Source organism: Xiphophorus maculatus, chromosome 24, assembly GCF_002775205.1.
Source record: "Xiphophorus maculatus strain JP 163 A chromosome 24, X_maculatus-5.0-male, whole genome shotgun sequence".
NCBI lineage: Eukaryota > Metazoa > Chordata > Actinopteri > Cyprinodontiformes > Poeciliidae > Xiphophorus > Xiphophorus maculatus.
In genome coordinates, this window is record NC_036466.1 from 4,845,294 (window position 1) to 4,870,578 (window position 25,285).

The 25,285-nt window shown below is 43.3% G+C and overlaps 1 protein-coding gene across 2 annotated transcripts in view; it reads right to left on the reverse strand.

The window, feature by feature from the left end:
- LOC102217042 (filamin A-interacting protein 1-like) overlaps positions 1 to 25,285 on the reverse strand; it is a 66,968-nt gene that overhangs the window by 20,273 nt on the left and 21,410 nt on the right. For both annotated transcript variants that reach the window (XM_023329611.1, XM_023329612.1), the window contains exons 2-4: positions 22,449 to 22,782; positions 20,804 to 20,977; positions 20,509 to 20,687 (exon numbers count right to left, since the gene is read on the reverse strand). In XM_023329611.1, coding sequence (XP_023185379.1) covers positions 20,509 to 20,687; positions 20,804 to 20,977; positions 22,449 to 22,772 — 677 coding nt within the window. In that variant the 5' untranslated portion in view covers positions 22,773 to 22,782. The remainder of the gene's footprint in view (positions 1 to 20,508; positions 20,688 to 20,803; positions 20,978 to 22,448; positions 22,783 to 25,285) is intronic.

The window sequence follows — 25,285 nt, forward strand, 5'->3', positions numbered from 1 at the left end:
TTATCTTCTTTGCTATCTTGGAGTTAATTGAGCGAAAAGGTTTTCCACATAGGACCAGTTTGGTTTGGAAAGTCTTTTTTGGCGGGGTTATTTTCAGCGTTTCCAAAAAAAGAAAATCTCTGAGGATGCAAATTCTTTTTTTTTTACAGTTCTGTCCACTGTCATTGTCAAGACAAACGGTGAAAAAACAGCGTGGCCACCTGGGGTTTAACTAAACAAGTGGGTAAGAGTTTCCAAACACATCTGTAGAATGTGCTAGAAAAAAACAAAAAACAGATTAATTCGAATCATCTATCAGCAATGTCGGATTACGGCGGAGTTAGTTCATCAACTTCCTAAAATAATGGCCACAGTCTTTTTTTTTTTTTTTTCCTAAAAAGTGTTTTTTGAAAAACAAAAAAAAAAAACAAAAAAAAAACATTTTTCCAAAACATGTATTGGGCATGAATAAATAAATCATTTTTTTGAAAAGACTGCGGCCATTATTTTAGAAAAGTGACAATATATGCTAAATAATGTTTTTTTTTTTTTTATTAGCGCGCTTCTATGAGTTCTATGCATCAAAAATCAAAATGGAAAGGAAGAAAATGGAAAGAATTTTGCAATAGATGTTCTCCATTCTTGGAGAAAGAGCCAAGAATGTCAGCCTTAAGTTGGCTTCTATAAAAAAGTGTAATTTTGAGCTAATGTCACACAAGCTGCATATGACAAAGGCTGTTGTTTAGACTTGTTGTTCAATCTCTTTGATTTATTAACATAATTGAGTTGAACGTTTAAATCCTGTGTGTGCGTGTACACTGACTAAAGCAGTGGTCTGATAAATCATTCATGTGTAAACCCGATGGAAGGCTGTTATTGTCTCCTATCTGTCCGTCTCAGATGAACGCTGGTCTGTCTGAAGGTCCCACCATCGTCTCCCTCTGACTGGGATCTCTCTCCCGGCTTCGTCCCGGACGATGTCTGGTCTTGTTCAGTGCTTTCTCTGACACACGCACACACACAGGTGTGATACACAGCCCAGGGCCTGGTTACCTGACATGCATGTGTATGACATCATCGTCTTGTAATCGGCTCCACGTGTCTCTTCCTCCTTGTCAGAAGACGAGGAGGAAGAGGGAGGAATTCTCCGCTCTCCTTCATCTGCCCCTGACTTTGTCTCCATGTTCTTGTATTTGTAATTTGTTTAAACTCTTGTCATCAAATGCTTTCCCCCCCTCCTTTTTGCTTCCCAGATTTCCTACACTGCCACTCGTCTGTAGTTTCTGATCTCAGCCTGGGCCTCAGCGTGTGTTCTTCCATTAAAGTGGCTCATGATTTTGATTGCCAGCTTAGAAAATCTCACGAGGACGTTTGTTGGCCTTTTATGGCCAAGATTGGATTTTATGGCCATGCTCTGGCTGTAGACCCGTTGTGATGGTAACTTGCAGAGTCTAAATTACTGTAGAGGCATATCCAGGGAAGGCAAATTCCTCCTCGGTAACCTACAGTACTGTTGTGGTTTTCATAATTTCTATTACTTTTGAAGTCCTCCATGCAGCTTTCATCATAACATCTCTCAAAATTAATTCAGTGTTCTAAATGAACTTCTTTGTTCGCTATCCAGGATACGAAACCTAAAAGTAAGAACTAGGTGCACAGTTTGGACTTTGTGTCAGTCACACCGGGTCAAGATTATACACAAGTCAAACATGCACTGAGTGAATGATGCTCAAAGTTCTACAGTGTATTTTAACTTGGCAATACCAAAGTCCATCAAATCCTGAAATGAAGCTAGCACTTTTTTCTTTGCTAGCATAATTTGCCAGGACTGCAGGACAACTTTTCTCCTGGTTTGACCAAATCAACACGGAGTTAGACATGGATTCTTAACATTAAGGTTTAGTCTTTGGCAGCTTTTGAATCTGTTCTTGTGATAGTTTTCATTCTTTTGCACCTTCTGAGATATTTCTCAATTTTGATCATGGAAATGAACGTAAACATGAGCCTCAAGTCTGAATCGAAAAGAAGAGTTTGTAAAAATTGACTGTACATTCCCTTTAAACCGAGAAAAAGAAAATATTTATTGGCTTGTACAATACACTTTCTTTTTTCCTCGACTTTGCTTCCTTTGAACAAATAGTCCCAAAGTGCATAGCCGTGAAGACGCGTCATCCAAACATTGAGAGATGTGAGATTACCGGCAAGACGGACAGAGACTGTAATTTACAGACTGACAAAAGATGGCGACTGTAGGCAGAGGGAGGTGAAGAGAGAAGTTTGTCCCTCGGTTGGTTCAGCTGATAACTGTTAGCCATCTTTGATGTAAAGGCGGATGCTGTTTGTGTAGACGGGTTGGACGCAACCAGCAGAACCAAACAGAGAAAACTTCCCACGAAAGACAACAGATCTCTCATTAAGCCGGCAGGAACAAACGAGGCGAAGCCGTTCGCTGCGTGTTCTTTAATCTGTGCAGCCGTCAGGTGAGCCGGGCAGATCAGCCTCTTTGATGGTTTCATGGCGGATCAGCGTTGATCTCGAACGGCCTGCAGAGACGAATAAGAGCCGCTATCTAGTCTCATCTCAAGGAGCCGAACTCGCTGAGTTGGATCAAAATCCTGGGATTCTTCTTACCATTTACTTCCACCTGTACTGCTTGCTGTAAGTCAACCCAGGAACAGCTGCCTCTGAACCAGAGAGTTATTAATGTGCCGAGGGAAGGTGCCACTTTACTGAGTGCAGCCCCGATCTGCCTAATCCGTTAATGTTTGGGTTCCGCATCACAGCTCAGACCTAACAGGCTGTTTGAGGAGAGAGGCTGACCTGGAGACATGACTCTGGAACCACAGCAGCCATTTATTCCAAACTCAGCTGGCGTAAAGTAAATGCTTGCTCACTTTTGTAGGAGAACATGAGCAGCTCTCGTTTAAAGTCCTGCTCCCGTCAGGAGGACGGCTGGGCCAATGCAAAGGCCTGCTGAGCTGAGGAAACTCATCAGACATGAAGCATCTCTAAACACAGGAAATGAGATTCACAATCTGTTCGTCCTTTCTTAAAGGAGTGGGGGGTGGAGGGGGGAATCCAAAAGTCCTCTGTGAAACACATTCATCACACTGCTGTTGTCATAGAGACGCAGCTGAAGGAAGCTCAAATTTAGACTGAGAGCGCAAACCGCCAAGTTTCAAGGAAACTTTTAAAATCCCGTTTCCCGCCTCATTATGCTTCAGCATTTTAGACGTGTGAGTTTTAATCCGCATACAAAATAATTCACCAGTGTTTGAACATGTACACCCAACAATATTCAGTTCATTCTCATGCTTTTTATAGCTTTCAATAGTATTATAATTTTTACGCACTTTTTGCATCATAAACTGCTTGGTTTCCTGATTCCAACTCAGCTTTTAACAACGATCTACAATTTTTCTACAGGGTTAAAGTTAAGGGAAACCGGTTCTGATGTGTGTTTGGGATTGTTGTCCTGCTGGAACCTCAAAAATCTCCTCCTCCTAAAGCTTCCAGTCTCTGCTCGGCCTGTGCTCGTTCACCGTTCCCTCTGTTTCCTCGCCGGACGACACACCTCCCACCAACATCTCCAGATGTCCTCATTAGTCATTTATCTGGAGGCTCTCATGAGGTTTGTCCGGCAGCCAAAGTATGAACAGCACCTCAGAAAATCCAGTCACGGTTCTTCCCTGGAACGGCGCCTCAGATTTGTGGGATGATGACGATTAGAAACAAGACACAACTCATCTGCTGAGGAAAATTCAAATGAATGAAGACATTAGAATGTGTTGTGTGTCACCATTTTTACAAAAATATTCCCACAGAGTGCCTGTTTCCTGTTAACTAAAATGTCTGGGAGAAGAGGCAATGTCACCCTTTAATGATGCGTCCATTATGGCGTTGCGGTGACCCTCTCAGTAAGGTGACATGTGAGCAGCCACAACCTCTACATGCCGTGCGGGTCGTGTTGCTTCTCTCTCAGCCTCCCGCCCGGTCCGTCCTCTCGGCCCACACCTCCAGCGTCCAGCAGGAATGCAGATGATAGTCGTTGAGCATGTATAGGGTGTGACTCAGGAGTTGGCTGTCTGTGTGACACTGACATCATTCTGCTTTTTAGGATGACGAGAAGAAGGCTGGGCGACGGTTTGGGATCCTGGAAAACCGACTTCTTCCTGTTGTCCTCGGTGATAACGAGCACTTGGAAATTTGCCTCCGATTGTCTCTGACTTACGGTGAAAAGATGTACGGTTGGGCTGCAACAGTATTATGTTTAGTGAAGTGAATTGTCTGATTTGGGAGCGGACTTAAACCACTTGTCTATATCTGCGAGTCTGGAAAACAAAAATCTGAATGTCAGTCTAAATGCTATCATTGTACATAACAATTATAGCCAATTATAGCTGTTCTAGCAGCAACCAACTATTTGTGCACACGCTGTGGCCGTGGATGTGCTCCATTGGGGTAATTTCGGTAATGTCAGGGTATATCTGGGTGTGCCCATCTTGTGGAAAGCCTAATAAGACTAACTTAATGAAACAAAGGGTGAGACCCACCATTCATTCTTCCTACTTGTAATTGATCAAGGGAAATAATGCAAAAGATTCCTTCTGTTTTTGCCATTATGTTACACTTACATATTTGCCAAAGATCAAATGAATAAATAAATACAAATAAGCTGTTGTCCAAAGGTGAAATCAATTTTTATGGGGAAAAAGGTTATCGACATCAATCAGTTAAAATGAACTTTGATGCGGTTTGAATGCATATGTGAATGCTAAGTAGAGACCGCTTCTTTTGGAGCGGTCTCTACTGGAGGCCGCTAAAAAAGTAGGAGACTATGCCCCAGGGTGTTCTGGGTAAATACAACCAAAACAAAGGGACGAGTTTAGTGCGAGCATTAGAAATGACTCTTGGGCAAAAGAGAAATTCTACAACTACCAAAGTCTGACATTATTCTATGTTAAGTTGCGCTCAGTGTCTTCTTCAGAGGTTTTTGTACTATTTTCTCCAGTGGTTCTGGGTGCAGCGCCCCCACAGGCGAAAGGGGAAACAGGTCGTTTGGTTCGTCTGACACAATGCCGTAAGAAAGGGAAGCTCAGTAGCTGGAAATGTTGCAACTTTGGTTCCCAATTGAACAGAGTCTACCGGACTGTCAGGTGTGAAAATATCGTATAGATTTTAAACCGCAACCGATTTGCTAAACAGGAAAACATTTGCTGTTCAATCACCAGGAGTGGCCTTCCTACCAAAGTTACTCCAAAAGTACAATGGAAATTTATCCAACAGGTCAGACAATTTAAAAGAACAACTAAAGCACTGCAGACCTCAGTAGAGTTCATCAACGAGAAAGAGACTAGTGAGAAATGCCACCAACACAGAGAGCCAAGGTGAAAACCACACAGTGCTCAAGATCCACAAACCTTTTAGGAAAGATTCAGCTAATTGTCAAGCAAAGGTACACTTCTCAGAACTTCTAACAGCAGGATGAAGAGAACCAGGAAGGATACGCTGGATGGACGACTATTCAGGTTTCTGTAGAACACTGAAGACCCTTACCCAGAGTCCAGAACTAAATCCACCCCTCTAGTGGAACTCAATGGGATGATGCTGTTCATAACAACTAAACCCAAGTTTACAACTTCCAAGACTTTGATTCTTGGTCTTCTGCAGAGCACTTTTTTATTTTGCAGCCTGGTTTAAAACAGTCACATTTCCTAACTTTAAAAGCAGCTTTAGCTGTGACCTTATGTCATTCCTGACCGTAAAACCTGAAACCTCTCAGGAAGGCAGAGGGAAGGGGAGTGTTGTCGGGCCTCTGCACTTTCAGACTCGTCATACCACAACACACTTTGAGGTTTGATGATGTGTTCTGCAGGGATGCTTTACTGTCAGGGATCTGCTTGGTTAATAATGAGAAGGAGGCTGGATGCTGGATGGCAGCCATGATCAGGGTGATGTCACCGTCTTCACCGACGTGACTGGTCTCACCTTAGTGACTGAACAAAACAGATGGATTGCATCTGGAGGGAATCCAAAGAGCACTTCAGGGTTGTGGGGTTTAGCTGTTATAGAGATGATGATGAGGACTGATGGTGGTTTGATGTTTCAGTGCAGTTGGCTCTGGAAGTAAACTATTTGTGTACGTTTCTTTTTTCTATTTCTGCAGTTGATTGTTGTTTTCTTAACTGCATTCTTTCATATTTGTTTTTCAAACATTTAAAGTTTGTTGTACACTGACAAAACTTTGTACCTAGTCGTCTTCCGGTGGAGCGAATGACGGGGTAGGACGTGTCTGGCTGAGCTCCCGCAACAACTAGAAATAATTGTTATTTTAGGCACATTTTTGATAGTTTTCTATCCCTTTTCGGTGTGTTTTTCCCGCCGCTACTATCACCCGACTCAACTTAATTAACATTTTGTAGTTTTTTGGACTCAACCAGATGTGCCATACAGTAGTGTTGAATGTTGCTGAGTTTGCAGGAGCTCAAATTGCAGCTTTTCTGCTACTACATTGCTAAAAACCTTCAGCATCCATTCTAGGGATCCGACTCCTTGTGGAGTCTGCACTGGGTTCTTCATCATTTGGGGATGGGGTCCCGATGCGGGGGGTGGTTGTTTTTCTACTTTTTTCTTTTTGCTCCCTTTTTTTGTGGTGGTGGGGGAGCAGTGCACCAGCTTTCTTCTTTCCCTTCTTCTACTGCAGTAGACTTGGAACCTACTATCTACTAATGATAATAATGTGAATATCCCACAAACGGGGGCTTTTGTGGGATATACCATAAAGGTATGGGCAGCCCAATTAAGAGATCGAGGATTTTTGCACATTTGAAATGTCTTAAAGCTGGTGTTTTTACAGGAAACCCATGCAACCCTAGAGATTTTACAATCCCCAAAGCAAGAAATTGTCCTTCTTTTCCCACTTGCATCGGTCCTTCTCATGTATAGATTACATTTTTTGTCGACTTTAAGCTAATTCCAAATGTTCTGTTAATTATTACCCTATTGTCATTTCTGATCATGCCCCGTTTTCATTAGATATTAAGTTTGCTTTTCAACATTGAGATTCAACCCTTTACTTCTTTCAGATGAAAGGTTTTACATATTTATCGCAGCTGTCAAGAGCTGTGGTGGTGGAAGCGGTGAGGGAAACGCAGCAGACCCAGATGAGATGAATGATGGAGGTTTAATGATGAAAATAGGCTCAAATAAATTCCAAAAGTCCAAAAAACCTGGCAGCACAGTTGAGCGGAAGGCTAGGGCTCAGCACTGGTAGCAACAGGCTACACGCATGGACAAGAACACATTGACAAGGACCCGACAGAGACGCTGAGACACAGGTGACATTAAATACACGGGAGGGTAATCACAGAAACGAGACACACCTGGGAAACAATCAAGGGGAAGACAGGACAACACGAAGACTCAGGGACACAGAAAAACTCTAAACACCCAGGAAAACACAGATCCTGACAGCAGCTCAAATTGATGATTTTATTGCAATACATCAGAATGAGAGCGATGCAATTTCATATTCTTTACTTTGGGAGTCACTCAAAGCATTCTTACGAGGAATGCTTTTAGCATCCATACTCATTCATACTCCGCCCTTTTGAATAAGACGCGTAAAGCAAAACTGTTAGAACTTAGCGCTAATACTACTAATCTGGATTAACAAATTGTTATTTCCCCCTCACCAAGTTTACTTAAACAACGGGTTGATTTACCGACTGAATTTGATCTCATCACCACCAATGATGCAGAGCGACTTCTCCTACCATCAAGCTTCACTTATTGTGAACATGGTGATAATGCTAGCCGACTTCTCGCTCATTAGCTTCGCCGTCCGGCAGCTTCGCATATGATCCCCCAGATAACGGACTTGTCAGGCGCTTTGCATCGGGATCCCACTGCTATTAATTCGGTTTTTCAGTCATTTTACTCCCTGTTATTTAAATCCGAATCCCCAGCTGATTCCACTGAAATGAATCAGTTTCTTGACAGTCTCAAGTTCCCTGTGATAAACCGAAAATGTTGCTAAAGGAACTTGACTTGCCTCTAACCATGGAAGAGATTGTGGCTGCCACGAAAAGCATGCAAAGCAATAAAGCTCCCGGTCCAGATGGATTCCCTGTTGAATTTTTTTTTACAAATTCCAGGACAAGCTATTCCCGATATTGCATATATTGCAGTATAAAAGGAGTCTTTACTTCAGGGCAGTCTCCCCCATACTTTAACACAAGCCTCTATTAGTCTCCTCTTAAAAAAATCCTGTCACATAAAATCCTGCTAAAGCAAATTGAGGTAGTGATTGGAAACCTGATCGAACCTGAAAGCGTTCCAGCTGCGGAGCCCATATTCACTCCTTCGTCTCTGATTCTAGAAGCCGGTTGCGGTCCTCTCTTAACTCAGACATCTTATTGAGTTTTTCTTTTGTATCCTGTGCTGTTGCACGGTCTTTATAAAAGACATTTCTCAATGCATTCCTCACAGACCCTCTGCTCTCATTGATTGTCTTGAGACACATTGGAAAACAATCTCTCCTATTGAGGACAGAAGTTTGACGCGAATAGACAATGTTCATCTTTGTATCCCAGCACAGCACCGGCTCCCTGATGGCTCTCCTCCAGTCTCATAACCTTACAGGAAAGTGTTCTCATCAATCATTGCCGGCACCTTGCGTCAGCTCTGCGAGAGGAGAATTTAAAACCCACCTTTGGCTCCTATTTCCTGGTTTCTTGGTTTTCTTGTCAAAGCCTGGGATGAACTGAGATAGGGTGGTCTCCCTGGCAGCTTTCTATTGTTCTTCGCCAATCCCCACCAAAGCCTTAAATTTTGGATTTCCCTGCCACAACTTGACACTCGCCCGCCTAAGTCTCAGCAGGGCCTTCTTAAGCTCAACAAACGTTTCTTAAAAGTCTTTCTGCACCAGTAATATCTGCCAACCCGACTAATTTAATGCTTTTATATGACAAATTATGTACATTAAATGTCTCCTGTCTTTTGAAACCATTAGTAGTTCCAGTTTTCTCATGAAGTAAGCTGAATCTTTCCTAATAAGCAGCTCAAATCGGCAAGCTGAGAAATTTTAGGAATTTAATCAAATCTATTCAATGGTTCTGAAAAACATCTGACTGAAACAAATCCATTGTTTGAGGTTATTGTGTCAATGAACTCAACAGGAATGGTATGGAGTCCTTAGAAAGCTACCTGAACCTTCCACATTATTTTAGTTTGTTGTATTTCAACCAAATTAAATGGAGAAGTTTGACATTTGATGCTTTGGAGATAAACTCAGTTTAACTAGCTGGTTCATCTGGTTTCTGGTTCTGTGTCTGTTTCTACAACCATGAACTTCTTAACCTTGAGTCTTCCTCAGGTGAGCCTACATGGTTAAATGTCTAAATATGTTCATTTTATTTTTCTTTGAACAGAAAGGTCTAATGATAATCTTAATTGGATTAACATTTTACTTTAGTCATTTTTTTAACGGATACTGAATTAAGCCTGAGGACCAGCGGTACAGGCCTGAACCCCTGACCAAAGCAATGCTGGATTCCAGATTAACTAGATGTTTGCAATTTGTTCCAGTCATTGGAAACTTAGAACTTGACTTGAACGTTCGGAAAAATGACTTAACTTGTTTACTGAATGGATTTGGACAATCCCACATAAAGGCCATTCTTTGCAAGCTCTCGAGACTTAGAATAATGCAAATCCTTTCTGCCTCTGCATGAGTACAGCCATCCATTATCTCCTGCTAATCTGGACCCGGGTCACAGAGGCAGCAGCCTGAGCTGGGACGCCCAGGCTTGTCTCTCCCAGCCACCTGGGCCAGCTCCTCGGGGGAATCCCGGGGCGTTCCCATTTCAGCCGACAATATAATCCCTAACGCGTGTCCCGGGTCTTCCTCTGGGTATCCTGGGTGTCCAGTGGGACGTACCTGGAACCCCTCACAAGGAGGAATCCCAACCTGAGCAACCACATCTGGCTCTTCTTGATAAAGGAACAGCAGCTGTACTCTGACCAAATTTCTCACCCTGACAATAAGGGTGATCCCAGCTACCCTGGGAGGAAACTCTTTTTGTCCTCTTCTTTTGATCAGTACTCAGAGCTTGTGACCATAGGTGAGGGTGAGAGATCCATGACAGCCATTAGAGCCCCCACATCACTGCAGTTCAGATGCCACACCAATCCACCTCTCGCTCCATTTTTTCCCCCTCATATTCTGAAATACTTAAACTCCTCCAGTTGGGACAAGACTCTAATGGTGAGTTCACACCAAACACCTTTCGCGCATCTGGTTTAAGTTGAAAGTCTATGTGGAAGGACGTCGGGGGCCCATTGCGGCACGTTTCCAGCGTCTAGCGCAGCGCGATTTGAAGGGTTTGGAGGATTTGACGCATCAAGTAGGCCGGCACCGGCTAGAGTAATTGTGACGCATCTGACACTCCCTCAACGTGACTCCACACAGACTTTGAATGTAAGCCGAACCTAGTGCAAAACACTAGGTGAAGAGCAAAATGTCAAGCGTTTGCATTCAAAGTGCACACGCGTCAAAATTGAAGCGTCGGAAACGTTTTTGATGCGCGTTACGCATTTGGTGTGAACGCACCATTGTTTTTTCTGGCTCACGACCATCCAGCCTGACTCTGAGACAGTCAGGTTCAAATACTCTGTGCTCCAAATCAACGGATCAGCAACACCTGCAAAGGGGGAGGAGCACAAAGGCAGAAAGCAAAAGCACCTGCACACCAGCTCATAAGGCCGAGGGCCGTAACACGGAGACTGAGAGTCCATTTTATTTTGTTTGTTTGGTTTATTTTGTTGACCAGTTCCAGTGTTGTGTTCTTTTGAAAATAAAATGTATTCATTTTTGGCAGGAAGTGCTTTCATTGTCGTGTCATTACCATTACATCAGTTTAACATGCTCTTCAAACAATATTATCGTTTATCGCAAAGATTTTGGAGAGACAATTAATCGCTCAGCAAAATTTGTTATTGTGACAGGCCTAACGACACATGAGCAAGCAGAGGCAAGCCAGCTCTTTTCTCCCTCCATATTTTACTCACTATCTGGCCTCTGACTTGGCCGGGAGCGCCGGGCCCCGACCCATTGTTCAGGAGCAGCAGCTGCCAGCCATCAGCACATAAATACGAGTTTCATGCCGTCGCTTCCTTCCAGCCTGACAGGACGACTTCCCTTTGCCCCTGTTTTGCCGAGCAATAATTCAAGCTGGTGTCCAACCAGAGCAAATGTGAGAGTAAATCAGAGCTGCGGCAGGCGGGTAGAGGGATCCTCCACAGTTTGTGTCTCATTCCTTAGATTTTCTCTTTTGCAGTTTGAGTATCCCCTTCATTTGTCTACAGCTCTGGCAGAGGCCTTTCACAGTTCACAGCAAGCAGAGATACGTCCTGCAAAGTCTCCATTAGATGCATTTTTTTCCTCGCTTGCTTGACCGCCCCTCCTCCTCCTCCCGTCTCTCCACCCCTGGCACCATTTCCCTTCACAAATAAAAGATTAGCTCATACATCACTCCTGCAGATTCCTAGTTCCCATAAGCGTTTATCAAGCTCTGTTTAGTTTGACCACTCAGGTGTTCTTAAAGCTGCTGCTGTTTGGTTGAAACACAACCCAGTCCACTTAGTTCAGCCTCACACACAAGCTCTGACGTCTTCACTGTCAGGTTTGACCCTTCTAAAGGAAAAATGCACCTGCTCATAAAAACGGTTACAAAGGCAATTTTAAGTCCAGTTGATGCAGAAATCTTATGTTTTTACAAGGCAGACAACCTTCGTACTTCTCCGCTTTTTTTTTTTGTTTTGTTTTGAAAATTGATTAAATAGGAGGGAATCATGGGGTTTGGAGGTTTTACAGATTTTGTCATAGTACGACCACAAACGTCAGAGTGTTGCATTTTAGTCTACGTACTTAAAAAGAAAACTGGTTAGAGGCCGCAGGAGCTCTTGAGACTTGGATCAAGGAACACCATCCACCATGACAAGGACCTTAAAGAGTTTATGAACACAACATGTCTTAAAGTCCAGACCAAAATCCAAAAATTCCCATAATCTCACTCCGTCCCATCTGAATTCTTTCCTTTAGTTCCATATCCTTAATGGTGCAGCAATTTCAACACAGTTTTGACAGTTCAATTCCCCCCAACCTTGTGAGAACTGATTGTGGATGGCCACTTCCTGTTCCAAGATGGCCGCGCACCATCACACAAAGATCTGGCTGGTGTGGAAGAACCTTACTGACCTTACAGGACTCTGTGCTGTGATGCAGCACAGAGTCCTGGCATCAAAATGACACAACATCTTTAGAAAGAAGAGTTCTCATCCTATATCAGCCGACTCGCTGATCCTACAGGGACTTCTCCTAAATGTTGCGGAAAGCCGGAAGAGCTGAAGATGTGTGGTCTCTGCAGTGTTAAAACTTTGAGAACTCTGAACATCGGTTTTGATTAATAAGACGCGAGTCGCCTGATTCATCTCCATCAGGTGGTACGTGGCCCAAACAAAGGCCCGATCACAGCTGGAAGAGGCATGTCCTAACCTTCAGGTCTCAGTTCTATATCTTAGAATGACGTCAAATGAGATAAAAATTGTGTACTAAACAGACGCCTGACACTTTATTATAAAAATGCGGAACAATTCCCACTGAGGAGCCAACTTCCTTCTGAGCCTGCTGCTGTCTGAGGGTAAAAGAAGTGGACAGTTTTCTGCTGAAGTTCTGTCTGTTCCAACCCGACTGGTTGAATTTACATAAGCCAGAGTCAGAGCTGGTTCTGCACATGTTCCTGTCTTCCTACACGTCCCCTTAGAAAAGTATTGAAAACCCAAAGGGTTTCCAAACAAAGGATCAGAGGCAACATGTCAACATGTCAACCCCTGACACTGGATTTTATTTGAGTATGTCAGAATAAAGAGGGAGAGAACCGATGCATGCCACATTTCTAGCTTTAATTTAGCACAAAAAAAAAAACCCAGTTGAAAGTCATGTTGATCTAACATGAAAAACATCAGCACATAAAAAGCCAAACCTCACTGGAAAACGTTCATATTCACATATTTACTAAAAAAAAAATCCTTAAATTCTCCCCTGGCTGCGCGTTTCGGTTTTGTTGCTCCCATTTCTTCCAGCGAGTCTAAAAACGGTTGGAAAAGTACGAGCAGAAGTAGAAGCCGTGCGGTCGGTGAGGTCTTATCGCTGCATTCTGTCGGAGAGAGGTAATCACATTACGGCATGCAATGACGAATCCCTGGCTCTAATTAGCCCTCCGCTTTACACAAGCTGTTCAATAACGTTTTGACTATGTTTAACCGAACACAGAGGCTGTACTTTTTATTTTATTTTATTTTTTTTTACTTTTTCAGCTGGTTTCACACCTACTTGGTCTGTTGCCAGACATGTTTTTTTTTTTAATCTCTTTCAGGAAAACAAAAGAAAAAGCACTAAAATTGTGTTTTTTGATTTTACAAGTTGTGCTTGGTTGCAGTATAAAAACTGAAGCTGAAAAAAATTAGATTTATCTCATTAATTAGCAGCTTTAAAGAGCGTCAGCGCTACAAACGAGATCAATTGCACAACTGAAAATATTTGGGGTGAAGTGAAAGGAAGGAGGACGGTTTGTCTAGCGTTCGGACAAATGAGACTGGGGTCGCCGAGGTTTGAGGGGAAATCAGCTCGTTGGCCGATAGGCCCGAATCAGGTCAGCAGGACTCGCATGCAGCGACCAGCGGCGGCATGTTCACGTGGAGAAACTAGTAGGAAACAGATTCAGTCACAACTGCAAATCAGAACCACGCCTCGTCTATTTTTGTTCCATTCATGCCGTCGTTTGCAGCAACGAGGAGGAACCTCCGCAGGCCGTGGAGTCCGCTTTGGTCAATCTGAAATGACATTGTGATTCATTTTTACCAGTCTTGGAAGATGTTTCTTTTCTCAGCTTGCTGATGTTTACTGGCATTCCTTCCATTTGTTATTTCTGTTTCTATTCCTGAAATTTCTGGTTTCTGTTCTCCCTCAGGACTTGCAGCTCTTCTCCCGTTTCCATCCAGACATCGTCACTGAGCATGCCTGCACTGGTGCTGGTGTTTTTATGGGACGTGTTGAGCTGTCTGTTTAGAAATTCATCGATAATAATCAGTGAAAATACTGCCGCAATAATTAGAACCGCAGCATAAAGCCAAACATGCCACAAATAAAAAGGGATTCCAGGTAGATTCCAGGTTGATTCCAGGTAGATTCCAGAGATGCGGCTGTTCATGCAGGGCCGGCCCAAGGTAATATGGGGCCTTAGACAGAACCCCCCACCCCGTGAAACCCATCCTACTAAGAACCTCAGCATCACTATCATGTTTAAATATAGATAAGGCGAATCTGTGAGAGGGAGACCAGGTTTATTGGTCAGTTTAAAATCAATCACTGATTATTGGTTGTTTGCTGTGATGTACTTGTGAACAAATCAAATTCAAACACAAAAGATGACGCCATATTGTAGCCATGGTAACACAACAATCAAACTATCAAGACGATTCTTTAAACTTTTACAAAGTAAACGTCCTAATTAAATCCTAAACATACCATTATTTTTCTCAGCTGAATGCATGAAATAAAATGTAATAACATTGTCATTCTCTATAGATGATGCTTCAGGTTTAGATCTATGGTCTGTGTTACAATTAAACCATTTCTAGGGGCCCCTGAATGTCTGGAGGGCCCTGAATGGCCCCTACCAGCAGCTACTGAGTTTTCTTTGCCTTGATATTCCAGTCATAAGATTCTAGATCTCAGAGGTTTAACATCAGAAAATTATATATAGTTAACCCCTTTGAGTTTTTTTTTAATCTATAAATCAGTCTGCAGAGGTTAAATAGATATTATTAGGGCTTCATTAGTAAAATGGCAGCAAATCTGCTTATTTCATAACATCATGACCTTTGACCTTCTCTCCTCTGGTCTGTTTAACAGCGACAGTCTCAGATCAGATCAGCCCTCCAGGACTGTCAGCAGCAGAAACAGCAACTTTATACCTGTTGTGGAAAATATAGATTATATTTGCTTTGCATTGTCCCAACATGATGCCAGTGATATAGTAGGATCCGATTAAATTCTTGATTAATATGGGTTGTTGCTATGTTGTTGTTGTTCGGTGTTTTAAGATCGTGTTCAATGTGCCCCTTTTTTAACTTTGAGCCCCTGCCCCTCCAAAGGTCTCTGCACGGCCCTGCGTTAAAACGGAGAAACGTTTCTCGTTTTTCACGAGACATAATACCCGACATCTCTAACCGATACGGTTACAGATACGGCTCCTGAATTTACTTCCAAACTCTGGCAGTTAAACTCTTCTGTACTCAGCCGGTAGCAACAAGTCCGTTTAGAAATGCACTTTGAAAAATCTTTTGGGTTACAGAAGAATTGATCAATTGATTGATTTATTATGTTTCAGGGCAAAAAAGTCAAGAACAAACATACTTAAAAATAGTTTCTACCCAAGAGCTGTTGTTGCCCTGAACACATCGTTCATTTATTTATTTATTTCTCCATAACATCCGTGTGTTTCTGCTATATTTTTTTATTGAGATATATTAGTTAGTATTATCGAGTTGCTGTTTTTTAAATTTCATTGCGCTTTCTTTCGTGCACAAGGACAACAAAAGAAATTCTGATTCTAAATTCTGGATCCTATAGTTTCTCAGTCTGGAAAACCGAAAACCAAACACCACACTTCTTCCAGCGCAGCGTAGGAAACCTGCTGGATATGAGGAAATCATGCAGACAAGGCGGCGTGTGTGTGTGTGTGTGTGTGTGTGTGTGTTTTATGGCTGTTGTTGAATGTGCCATATCTGTGCGACCACTGACTTCAACATCAGCCCTCACAAGTGGATCTTCACGGCGTCAGACAGCAAATATGTAAGAAACGTCACTCATAGCCCGAGGAACGACTTTCCCTCCCGTAAAAGGAAATGTCTGTTTGATACAATCTGTAACAGACACCTTTCACTCATGTCCGTCATTTTGAAGGCTGAGCCAAATCTTGGGTAGAAACGTTTGAGACGCTGCATGTCGAGAGATTTTTTCTTTTTTTGCTGGAGCGTTTCTGTTGGGAGGCTTTACTGGGACGAGGTGGACTGGTGTCCTCACCCGGCTGGTTTCAGGGTGGAGATCAAACCAGACAATCCTACTAGGTCCTGTTTCGGCTTGGCACGACCTCCTACAACTTCTTTTTCTCTTCCTGCTCCGTGCAGAGCTCAGCCACCTACCTCTGAGACAGACCTGCACGGGCATGAACGCCAATCATCGGTGTAGAAGAAAAACCCAGCTTGTAAAAAAAAAAGACTCCAAATTGGAAGGTAGGCCTGGATAATAAGCGTCTCTGTGACAACGATGAAGATGAGAGCATAGTCAAGCAATTCTCTCAATCTGCTCTGCAGGCATGACGTAAGGCTGACTGCACATTAAGTCAACCAGATGGCATGAACCTATGCTGCCAGGCCTGTAAATGATACAGACGGAGCAGAGCATTGTGTTTCCTTGCATGCAGCTACTGTGGTTTTGTATGCATTAAAGGAGCCCTCAGTAATGTTAATAATCAATTAATGTGGTAATAAATGACGTCAGCGCACTTGTTATCTTTATTTATGCCTCATAAAAGCCAGCTGCACCGTGTGAAACTTCACAAAGTCTCGGTTTTGAGAATTTCACCAGCAAGTCTTTCTCGTTTCAACTGTCGTAATGTGTAAAGGTCAAGAAGATCAAGCATTTTAAAAAACCTAATAAAACACAGATTTTTTTTTTCCATGTCTTAAATTATTTGCCAACTCAGTGTGCCTTGAAAAAGTATTTGCAGTGCTAGATATGTGGTATTTTTAATCATACTCTGGTAGATGAAAGGACAGCTTTGGAAAACCAGGAGTTTTGTTTTCCCACCTGATAGTCCTGGCGGACTCAGTTTGATTGAGGACAAAAATGGTAACATTTGCTCCATTTCCAGCTGCTGCACTTCAAACGATCCAAGCCATTTGAGAAACCTGTTCCCCTCCTCGCTTGTGGGGGCGCTACACCAAGGGACCACAGAAGGAAACAACATAAAAACCTCCCAAGAAGACACTGAACACAACTTCCTTCTTCATAAGATGTAAACTAAAATAGTGGCGTTAAATTGTAACGATTGGAGGATTCCTCTTTTGTCTTTGGCTAAGGACCACGAGACATTTCTAAGGCTAACGCTAGATTAGCACTTATTTTGGTTATATTTACACTTTAATCAAACTCCAGTCTGTTTGTTAGAAAGGTTCGTTTGGAGAGGTCTGAACGTGTAATCAAACTCTGATATGGACCAAAGAGCAAACTCTGCAAACGCGTATAAATCTGGGTCTGGGTTTGGTTGAAGTGAACTCTGAGGGGTTTGAATATATACAGTATGTCAATGCTAAGTGTAAAGCAGGAAGAGGGCTAAAATGCAGGGCATTATGGGTGAACACAACCAAAACACTCGTAAGTCTAGAGCTAGAGGGTTTTGTGGGTTTTTTTTTTTGTCAAAGACAGAAGAGAAATCCTCCAACCGCTAAAATCTGACACCACTCTACTTTGGTTTACATTTGGTGAAGAAGGAAGTTGCGCTCAATGTCTTCTTCAGAGGTTTTGAGTCATTTCCTTCATTGGTTCTTGATGCAGCGCCCCCCACAGGCGAGTGTGTAAACAGGTTTTTCAAAGGCTTGCTTGGTTTACCTAAGAGAACCGCAGCAGCTAAATGAATGTTGCAGTTTTGGTCTCCAATCAAACCGAACCTCCTGGACTAATCAGGTGGGAAACATCCTAAATGAAACCTTTGTTAAACTTTGGCATGAAATCCCTGAAGCTGCTAACGTTGTAGATTTGATCCGTCTTCGGTTACAATAACATCAGATGTGACTGTCTTCAAGCACAAGGACGCCACATGTATTTCACTGACCGTATATTGAACATGACAGGAGTTTGGGGTTTTCATGTTTGCTTCCGGTTTGGGTCATCTGGAAGCGTCGTGCAAAGATAGCAGTTTGGGTTGTTTTTTTTTTCCCCAGAGGGAGCACATGGTCGTAAAATGTGCTCCCTGCCCTCTGCTGGAAAGAACAAAGGCGATCCGAAGGCCTGCGTGTATATCTGTGAGCTGAAGTCATGTTTGAGCTAACATCTGCTGATGGTTAGGACGCCGCTCTGCTCTCACACCCCTGCTGCTCCTGCAGAACCCGGCTGGCGGTGAGCTCATCGCTCGTGGACTCCCGCTTCATCCACAGTTAATCGGAGGAGAACCCCCCCCCCGCCCCCCCTTGTTTCTGCTGCTGAGAGTTTACAAGCTTTTTAGCGGTTCCTCTGAAGAGGTCGGTCAGTTGGAGAAAGAAAAAGAGTCATAATATATAAATGATCCAAAGCAAAGTGAACAGTAGTGATTCCTTCCAGCAGGTTAACAAAGTAAGCGTTAAATCCTGCTCTCAGCATGGCGCCTCTTTGCTCTGCTTACTTTGAAACAAACGTAAACAGAAGCAGAACATTTTCAGCATTTTAAGGTGGTGGACCTCAGGGATCCTCCCTGGTTCGCCTCTACATCTTAGTCAGAAATGGCGGAATTATATTTAGTTTATTTTCTCAAATAAACTTGAAAGTAAAAAAAAAAAAGAGAGAAGATCTTTTGACTTTCCAGTAATCTAAACTTAATATAAATATCATTTTTCGCTCCAGATGAATCATGTTCACCGTCGCGTTTATTGGTTCTCATCAGACACAGAAGTTATAGGTTATGGTTGAGATCACAAAGAGTGGATTATGGATTATGAAGCAGCGCGATCAACACTGTAGCCGTATCATCCCTGTTAGTTTGGAGAGTTGCGTCATAGCACATTGTAAAACCACAGGAACAACAATTTCATCTTCAAGTGTCCTTCGCCCTGAGCCGCTGCTGCTGCCTGAGCCTCGCCGGCGCTGACATGCCGGGTTTAGCTTTCCAACAAGTCTGGTAATTCACTCTGCTTCTGAAATATTCACAGTGCCACTATAAAACAGAGCTGTGAATGTAAAAACCTAGTTGTGTATTTAAGCTTCAAACCCTAAATTATCTGTCAAAAACTCGTCCACCCTGACAGACTGGCTCGTGTCCAGGAACAACTCTCGGTCGGCTTCAGATTTCTTCAATAAAAGGTGAAGGACCTGCTCCTGGTCATGGGAATGAGCAGTAATGACTTTTAAAGAGGGAATTTCCCTCGGTTTTCCAAAAAGAATACATTGATTTAATGGGAGAATCCACCAGCTCATTAGATTGCGACGGTTCTAGAGTCAGAGGAATCTCAGCAACTCTTAGTGGATGACTAACGACGTGTTAAAGGGGACATGTCACACAAAATCCACTTTTTTAGCCCTTAAATACATTTTTTGTGTACTTTGAGTGTCTAGGAGTGCAAAAAATGTAATTTTTTTTATTCTCTCCCAGTGCTGCGTAGACAACTAAGTTCTTTTTTTAAAAATTTCCTTTATTTAACCAGGTAAACCCCATTAAGATCTAGATCTCATCTTCAAGAGGGACCTGGGCAGAAGTCTGCAATACACAGCAACCTGGTTACGAAATTTTGGGTTCTATTTTTCAGACTGTTCATTTTTCTCTCTTGCATTTATGACGTCACCACATTTTTCTGCGGAGCTGCTAAACAGGGCCATGACTTCAGGCTCATCAGTTCTGTGAATCTGCCACTTCTTTTGTCCTCGCTGCGATTTTGTAGCGATAGCTCAGTTATGCAAGTAGACAAGTGAAAATGTTCAGTTTTAGAGTGCGTTAATGCACAGGACTCCTTACATAGCTGGTATTGATGGTGAAGGTGTAAATAAAGTAACAGCATCATTGTGATGCTATTCATGTGAATGCATAGTTCTGCAGGTTGGTCGTCTTTCCTGCTCTGGGTCAGACTTTGGCTCCAACATGGAAGGATGGACGGACAAATCTTCCATTGTTGACATCTTTCATAAACTCTGGAATAAACAGTTTTCTTGCTGGTAGATAATCATATTGCTGCTATCAAACTACAAAAATGGCCGAATGTGGTGGAGTGGAACACTCTGTGACCTGGAGGAGGGCGGGGCGTGAAATATCTCATCCACATTTAAAAAGACGGCAACGAAACCAGTTGCTTTAAAACGCCTCAGAACACAGCCGAACGAGCGTCTGCGGAGGTACAATAATGAGAAATCCAGACTAAAGCACTGCACCTCTACTTTATACAGACCGTAAGTGAATGATTTACATATGAAAAGGGAGAATTTAAAAGCATATGTCCACTTAAAAGATGGTTTCATCTCAAGCCTCCACAGGAAACAGACCGTGCTGTCACTATGAATGCTGAAACCGCCGAGATGGTCATAATGATGCTGCAACATGCTTCCACTGTAACAGTGGCTTCCGCTGGATACTAAACGTGTTGCATGAATCAGGACGATTTTCATACACAGCTCTTCACATGCAACCGCCTTTGGAAACACTGCAAACCAGTTCCCCCGCTGACCTCTCGCGCTCCTGCTCCAGCAGGTTGGTGAACTCGTCGCTCTTCCTCATGAACTCTCCGTGGTTCCTCTTCTCGTCCTCCAGCTTGTACAGAGCCTGCTTGTGGGCCTGCTCCACCATCAGCAGCTGCTCCAGCATCCGCCGGTGGGTCTCCCGCTGCTTCTCCACCAGCTTATCGAGCTGTGTTGGGTTAACAGAGAACATCTGGGAACGTCTGCCTCTCCAACCATATGGCAGTCATTTGGCAGCCATTATTGCCACATTGGTTGAGATTCTGGACTGTAAACTGCCATTACCTCTGCCATGGGTTTCTCGTAGATGTCTTCCTGGAAGACGTCCGACTTTCCCTGGATGGCGTCTCTCTGCAGGGCCTGTAGGACTTTCTGCGGTGTGACAAACCCATACTTGGCTTCCAGCAGCGCCAAGTCGATTTTCTCTGCCTTTAGGACCGTGATCACCTCATCCCTGGCCTGTGATGGAGCAGAGAGTGATTGCGGTCAGACCAAACTATGCTTTACGGGATGAAACTTCACATCCACATCATGAGAATCCACATCCAGCAACAGGAGACGTAATCCCTATTAGAAGTTCATATGTAGAATATCAACATGAGGCCTACATAAAGTTGGACACATAACTATAATGATAGTTTAATGGGTTACACAAAGTATATATAGCATATTTTCAGCGGACGTTATGGATGTGCTGTGAACCCTCATATTGATCTGTTTGCAGGTTTTTCTGTGAAATGTAACACCAAGTTATTCATGGAAAATATGTCAGATTTTTGTAGAACATATCCAAGATATTCAAAAGAAAATGCAGCTTTAGTAGCTGAAATACCACAGCGCAATGCGACTTAAAACACTATTAGCTGTTGTTGCAAAACAGCCAATCATTCATTTCCCTTACTGCTGATTGGCAGTATCCCTAAGATTAGAGGTGAGGAAGGCGCTAGCTTCTGAGGTAATGCTAAAATAGTTTCTAATGTGTGTATTAATGCATATTAAGGATGCATTCACACCAGCCCTGTTTTGTTCACCTTAATCCAAATCCAGTTTGTTTGTCTAGACAGTCTGGTTTGTTTGAGGAGGTGTGAATGTGTTAAATAAACTCGGAAAGAAACAAAAGCCACCTCTGGTCCGCCATGGTTTGCTTTTTTTGTCGTTTTTTTTGCCGAAGACAAAAAAGAAATCCTAAAATCCAACACTACTCAATTTTTGTATCCATTTGCTGAAGAAGGACGTTTATGCTCAGTGTCTTCTTCTGAAGTTTTTGTGTCGTTTCCTTCAGTAGTTCTTGGTGGAGTGAGGCTCAAAAACCAGGTTTGTGCCAAAAATGCCAACAAATTTAAGCAAACTCTTAAATTTGAGAGAAAAAAAAAAGCCAAACATCCCAGCAGAATGATGCCAGCAGCTCGTTGGAGGCTGCAGAAAGTGTTCGGTTCAGGTGGAACTTACTGATCAAGAAACATCAGCAGGGGTTGTAGGACTCCTGAAAACATCTGACCAGAACTGTGGATCTAATCTAACTGTAGATGATCAAAATATCAGGCTGTTAAAGCAACTTTATTAATAAATAACATAAATAAATTTGAAGTTTTGACCACAAACTTCCACACCCTACTTTTGGGGCCCGTTAGTTCTCCCAGGTACATTACCTCTACAGTAATGAATGAATCGGTTCCAGCTTATTCAACCTCATTAATAGACTCTTCATGTCTCCTGAAACCTGCCAGGGGATTCCTGGATCTGATGCTGGAATGACAAGAAGTGGGTTCAGCTGTTAGCTGTCCATTAACACTGGCTATCCTTGACCACCACCCACTAAGCCCACTAAGCCCGGATGCTTGACCCTTCTGTCCGACTGGGGTCAGTGCCATGTCTGCAAGATGCTCGGCTTGATATGAATTGGCAGCTGTGCCTGTGCATTTGAAATCACCTGTAGCTCTCCTTCCAGCAAACTCAGGAGAAACACCAGGTCGTCCCGGGAGAGGTCCCTGCCCTTCTCCCGTCGGCCGGCCCTCGCAGCGCTGCTGCTGCTGCCGTTGGGTCTTCCACCAGCGCTGCTGCCGCCGGCGCCGCTTTTAGCCATCTTGTTGTTCCGTTCGATGGTCCCAGTGTTGTCAGGCGGCTCTCGGCGCCTACCGCGGCGTTCCGCTCTGCCCGGGGGCTCGTCTCCCTCTGCGGATCGCTTGCGCGGGTCCATGTTCTGCTGCTTCTCGACCTTTGCTACGTCTTCTAGGCTGTTGCTACGGGAACGCATCTTCTTCCACCTGTTGATGAACACAACATTGAAATTCAAATACATTTAAGGTGTTCTCCAGCGCTAGCGTTAAATATTCTTTAGAAATGAAAGGCTTTTCTTTTGATCTTTGATATATAGTACGCCATTCTTATTACATTAGTTGGAAATGGTCTCAAAATGACAAAATTTACATTTATTCCAATCATTTCTGGGACAATTTGTCATCCAGTAAAGCTTATCGTCGCAATCTTAACCTCCAAAACTTGTCACTGTGGGAGATGGTTTCTGCTGTCTGGTTGTTGAGCTGACAGACAGCAACAACCTTCAGTCAGAGGCCTCTTCATGCTCGCTGCAAGACTGATGCTACTGAAATTCCAACACGAGTCTTAGTATCATTATGAAAATGTGGTGCAACTAAAACAAGAAATGTTCAAAAAAGTGCTTAAGACCTCAGGTTGTGGGTGGGATTCAAAGTGCGGTCGCTAAACATCGGCGTAGAAGTTTTATGGGCTATAAATAAAAATGCGTTTCTGCTTGGAGAGTGCAGGAACAACTCGCCGAGATGAATGGGTCCGAGGCAAGCAGATAAACACCGTGAGCTCTGCTCTCACAGGGAAAAGAAACTACCAGCTGCTTTGCCAAGTCGTTTATTACCGACTCGAGGTTCACACTGAGCTGAGGTAAACACATCCAGCAGAGAGAGCGAAACACAGGCAGGCTGAGACGCGTTCGCTGCATGAAATAATCTCCTTGAAACCATTACATCATCATCATCATCATCATCATCACCGTCGTCTATGAGGCAGTACAGAACAAGACTGGCATGCAATAAAGATCAAAACAAAGTCACATCTGCAGTTTACCATCTTTGCTTTTTGTCTGCGTTTTTTCCCCCAATGTTTAGTTGTTTGAGGAAAGAAATCAAAAGCAATAATGGGAACAAACCAGGAAAAAAAAAAAAGGTTGCAGCGGCAGTTTTAACTCGGCGGCGCGTTGGAGACGCGGACGCCCAGCGTCCAGCCTGGGTGTGTGTGTGTGTGTGTGTGTGCGTGTGTGTGTGTGTGTGTGTGAGGCCCTCTGACAGTTTATGAGGAAGAAAGATGGCTGGCTGATTGCATTGTGCACACTCTCGGCGAGGCGCCACATGATTCAGGGCTGAGGTAATTGCCTCCCGTCCAAGACAAGCTCCGCTTTGGATTACTCAAGAGATCTGGGCTACAGGCAAAGCACAGAACTCCTCAGAGAGGGCGTGTGTAGGTGTGTGTGCTTGTAAGTCTGAGGACGGCGTACAGTTCGTCGTGGGAGTCATCGGAGTCATCCATGACATGTTAGACACGCCACTGATGCAACAAAACAAGCAGATGTTTGCCCTAACACAAAGATACCTTTGGTTGTTTCGAGCGAGAGTGTGCAGATTAAAACCCTGCAACAAATCGGGTGGGGGGGGTCACAGATGTGTGATTTAGGCCCGCTGGGATTCCTGCATGTTTCAGTATCGCATATCTGTAAAATCTCCCAGATGGATCCGAAATGCACCGCATAGCTCATAAAAAGGTTCACTTGAGGGGACATGGGGATCTCTTCAGCTCGGCCCCGCGCTGCTGTGGCGGGATCTTGAATAAATGACTTTGGAGCTCAGCGCCGTATTTCTGCTGCGTCACGGTTCTGATTTTTTTATTTTTCATTTTTTGCGATTGTTATTATTACTTTTAAGGGAAACTTGGAGGAAATCTGATTGAAGTGGAAAACGCCGTCCAACTCTGATGATTTATATCCCAATTTGAAGGCCTCTTGTTTCACTTTGTCAGTATCAACATGCTCTGATCCCTCTCAGAAACTTTCCCTTTGAAGACCTGAATAAAGTAGATGTCTAAATTACACTCACAGTACTAAATTACCAACATTAACATAACATAAAGTCATTACAGATATTTTCATCCGGAACATTGTTTTCTCTAATGTGAAAGAAGCAGATCAGTTGTTAATTCCGATCAGGCCGAGTTGAGTTGATTGCTCTGTGATTGGATCCAACCAGATTTCTGTTACGTTTTATGAAATTGTATCATCTGTTAGCAATTTCACACCGACAGAGTCTAAATCTAAATAATTATGAAGTGAGAAAGCTCTGACGGGGTTCAAGCAGATCCTGTTTACAGCTTCCTGCCAGAACTTCCTCTTCACGACGAGACAGAAAACAATACGTGTTTGTGTTTACGCATGCTTCAGAGTTATGAGTGAGTGAATATTAATCCTGAAATCACGGTTACTTAGCTACCATCTGTACTCAAAGGCTTCCTGTTTCATGTGTGAGTCCAGAAGCCTCTTCAAAATCAGAAAGACAAGAAAGCTCAGGAAGCTCATCGTCACCTCCGACAAACAAACACGGTGAAGGTAAAGAAGGTAAGCTGAGGTATCAGTTGAGGCATTTTTGCCTCATCAGCCAACAAGAATGTAAGGAAGAGTCGTAGATCTGGTCCGTAAAGTTATTCAGAGAAATAGGTTTTAATGTCAAACAGTCTGAGGAATAGGCA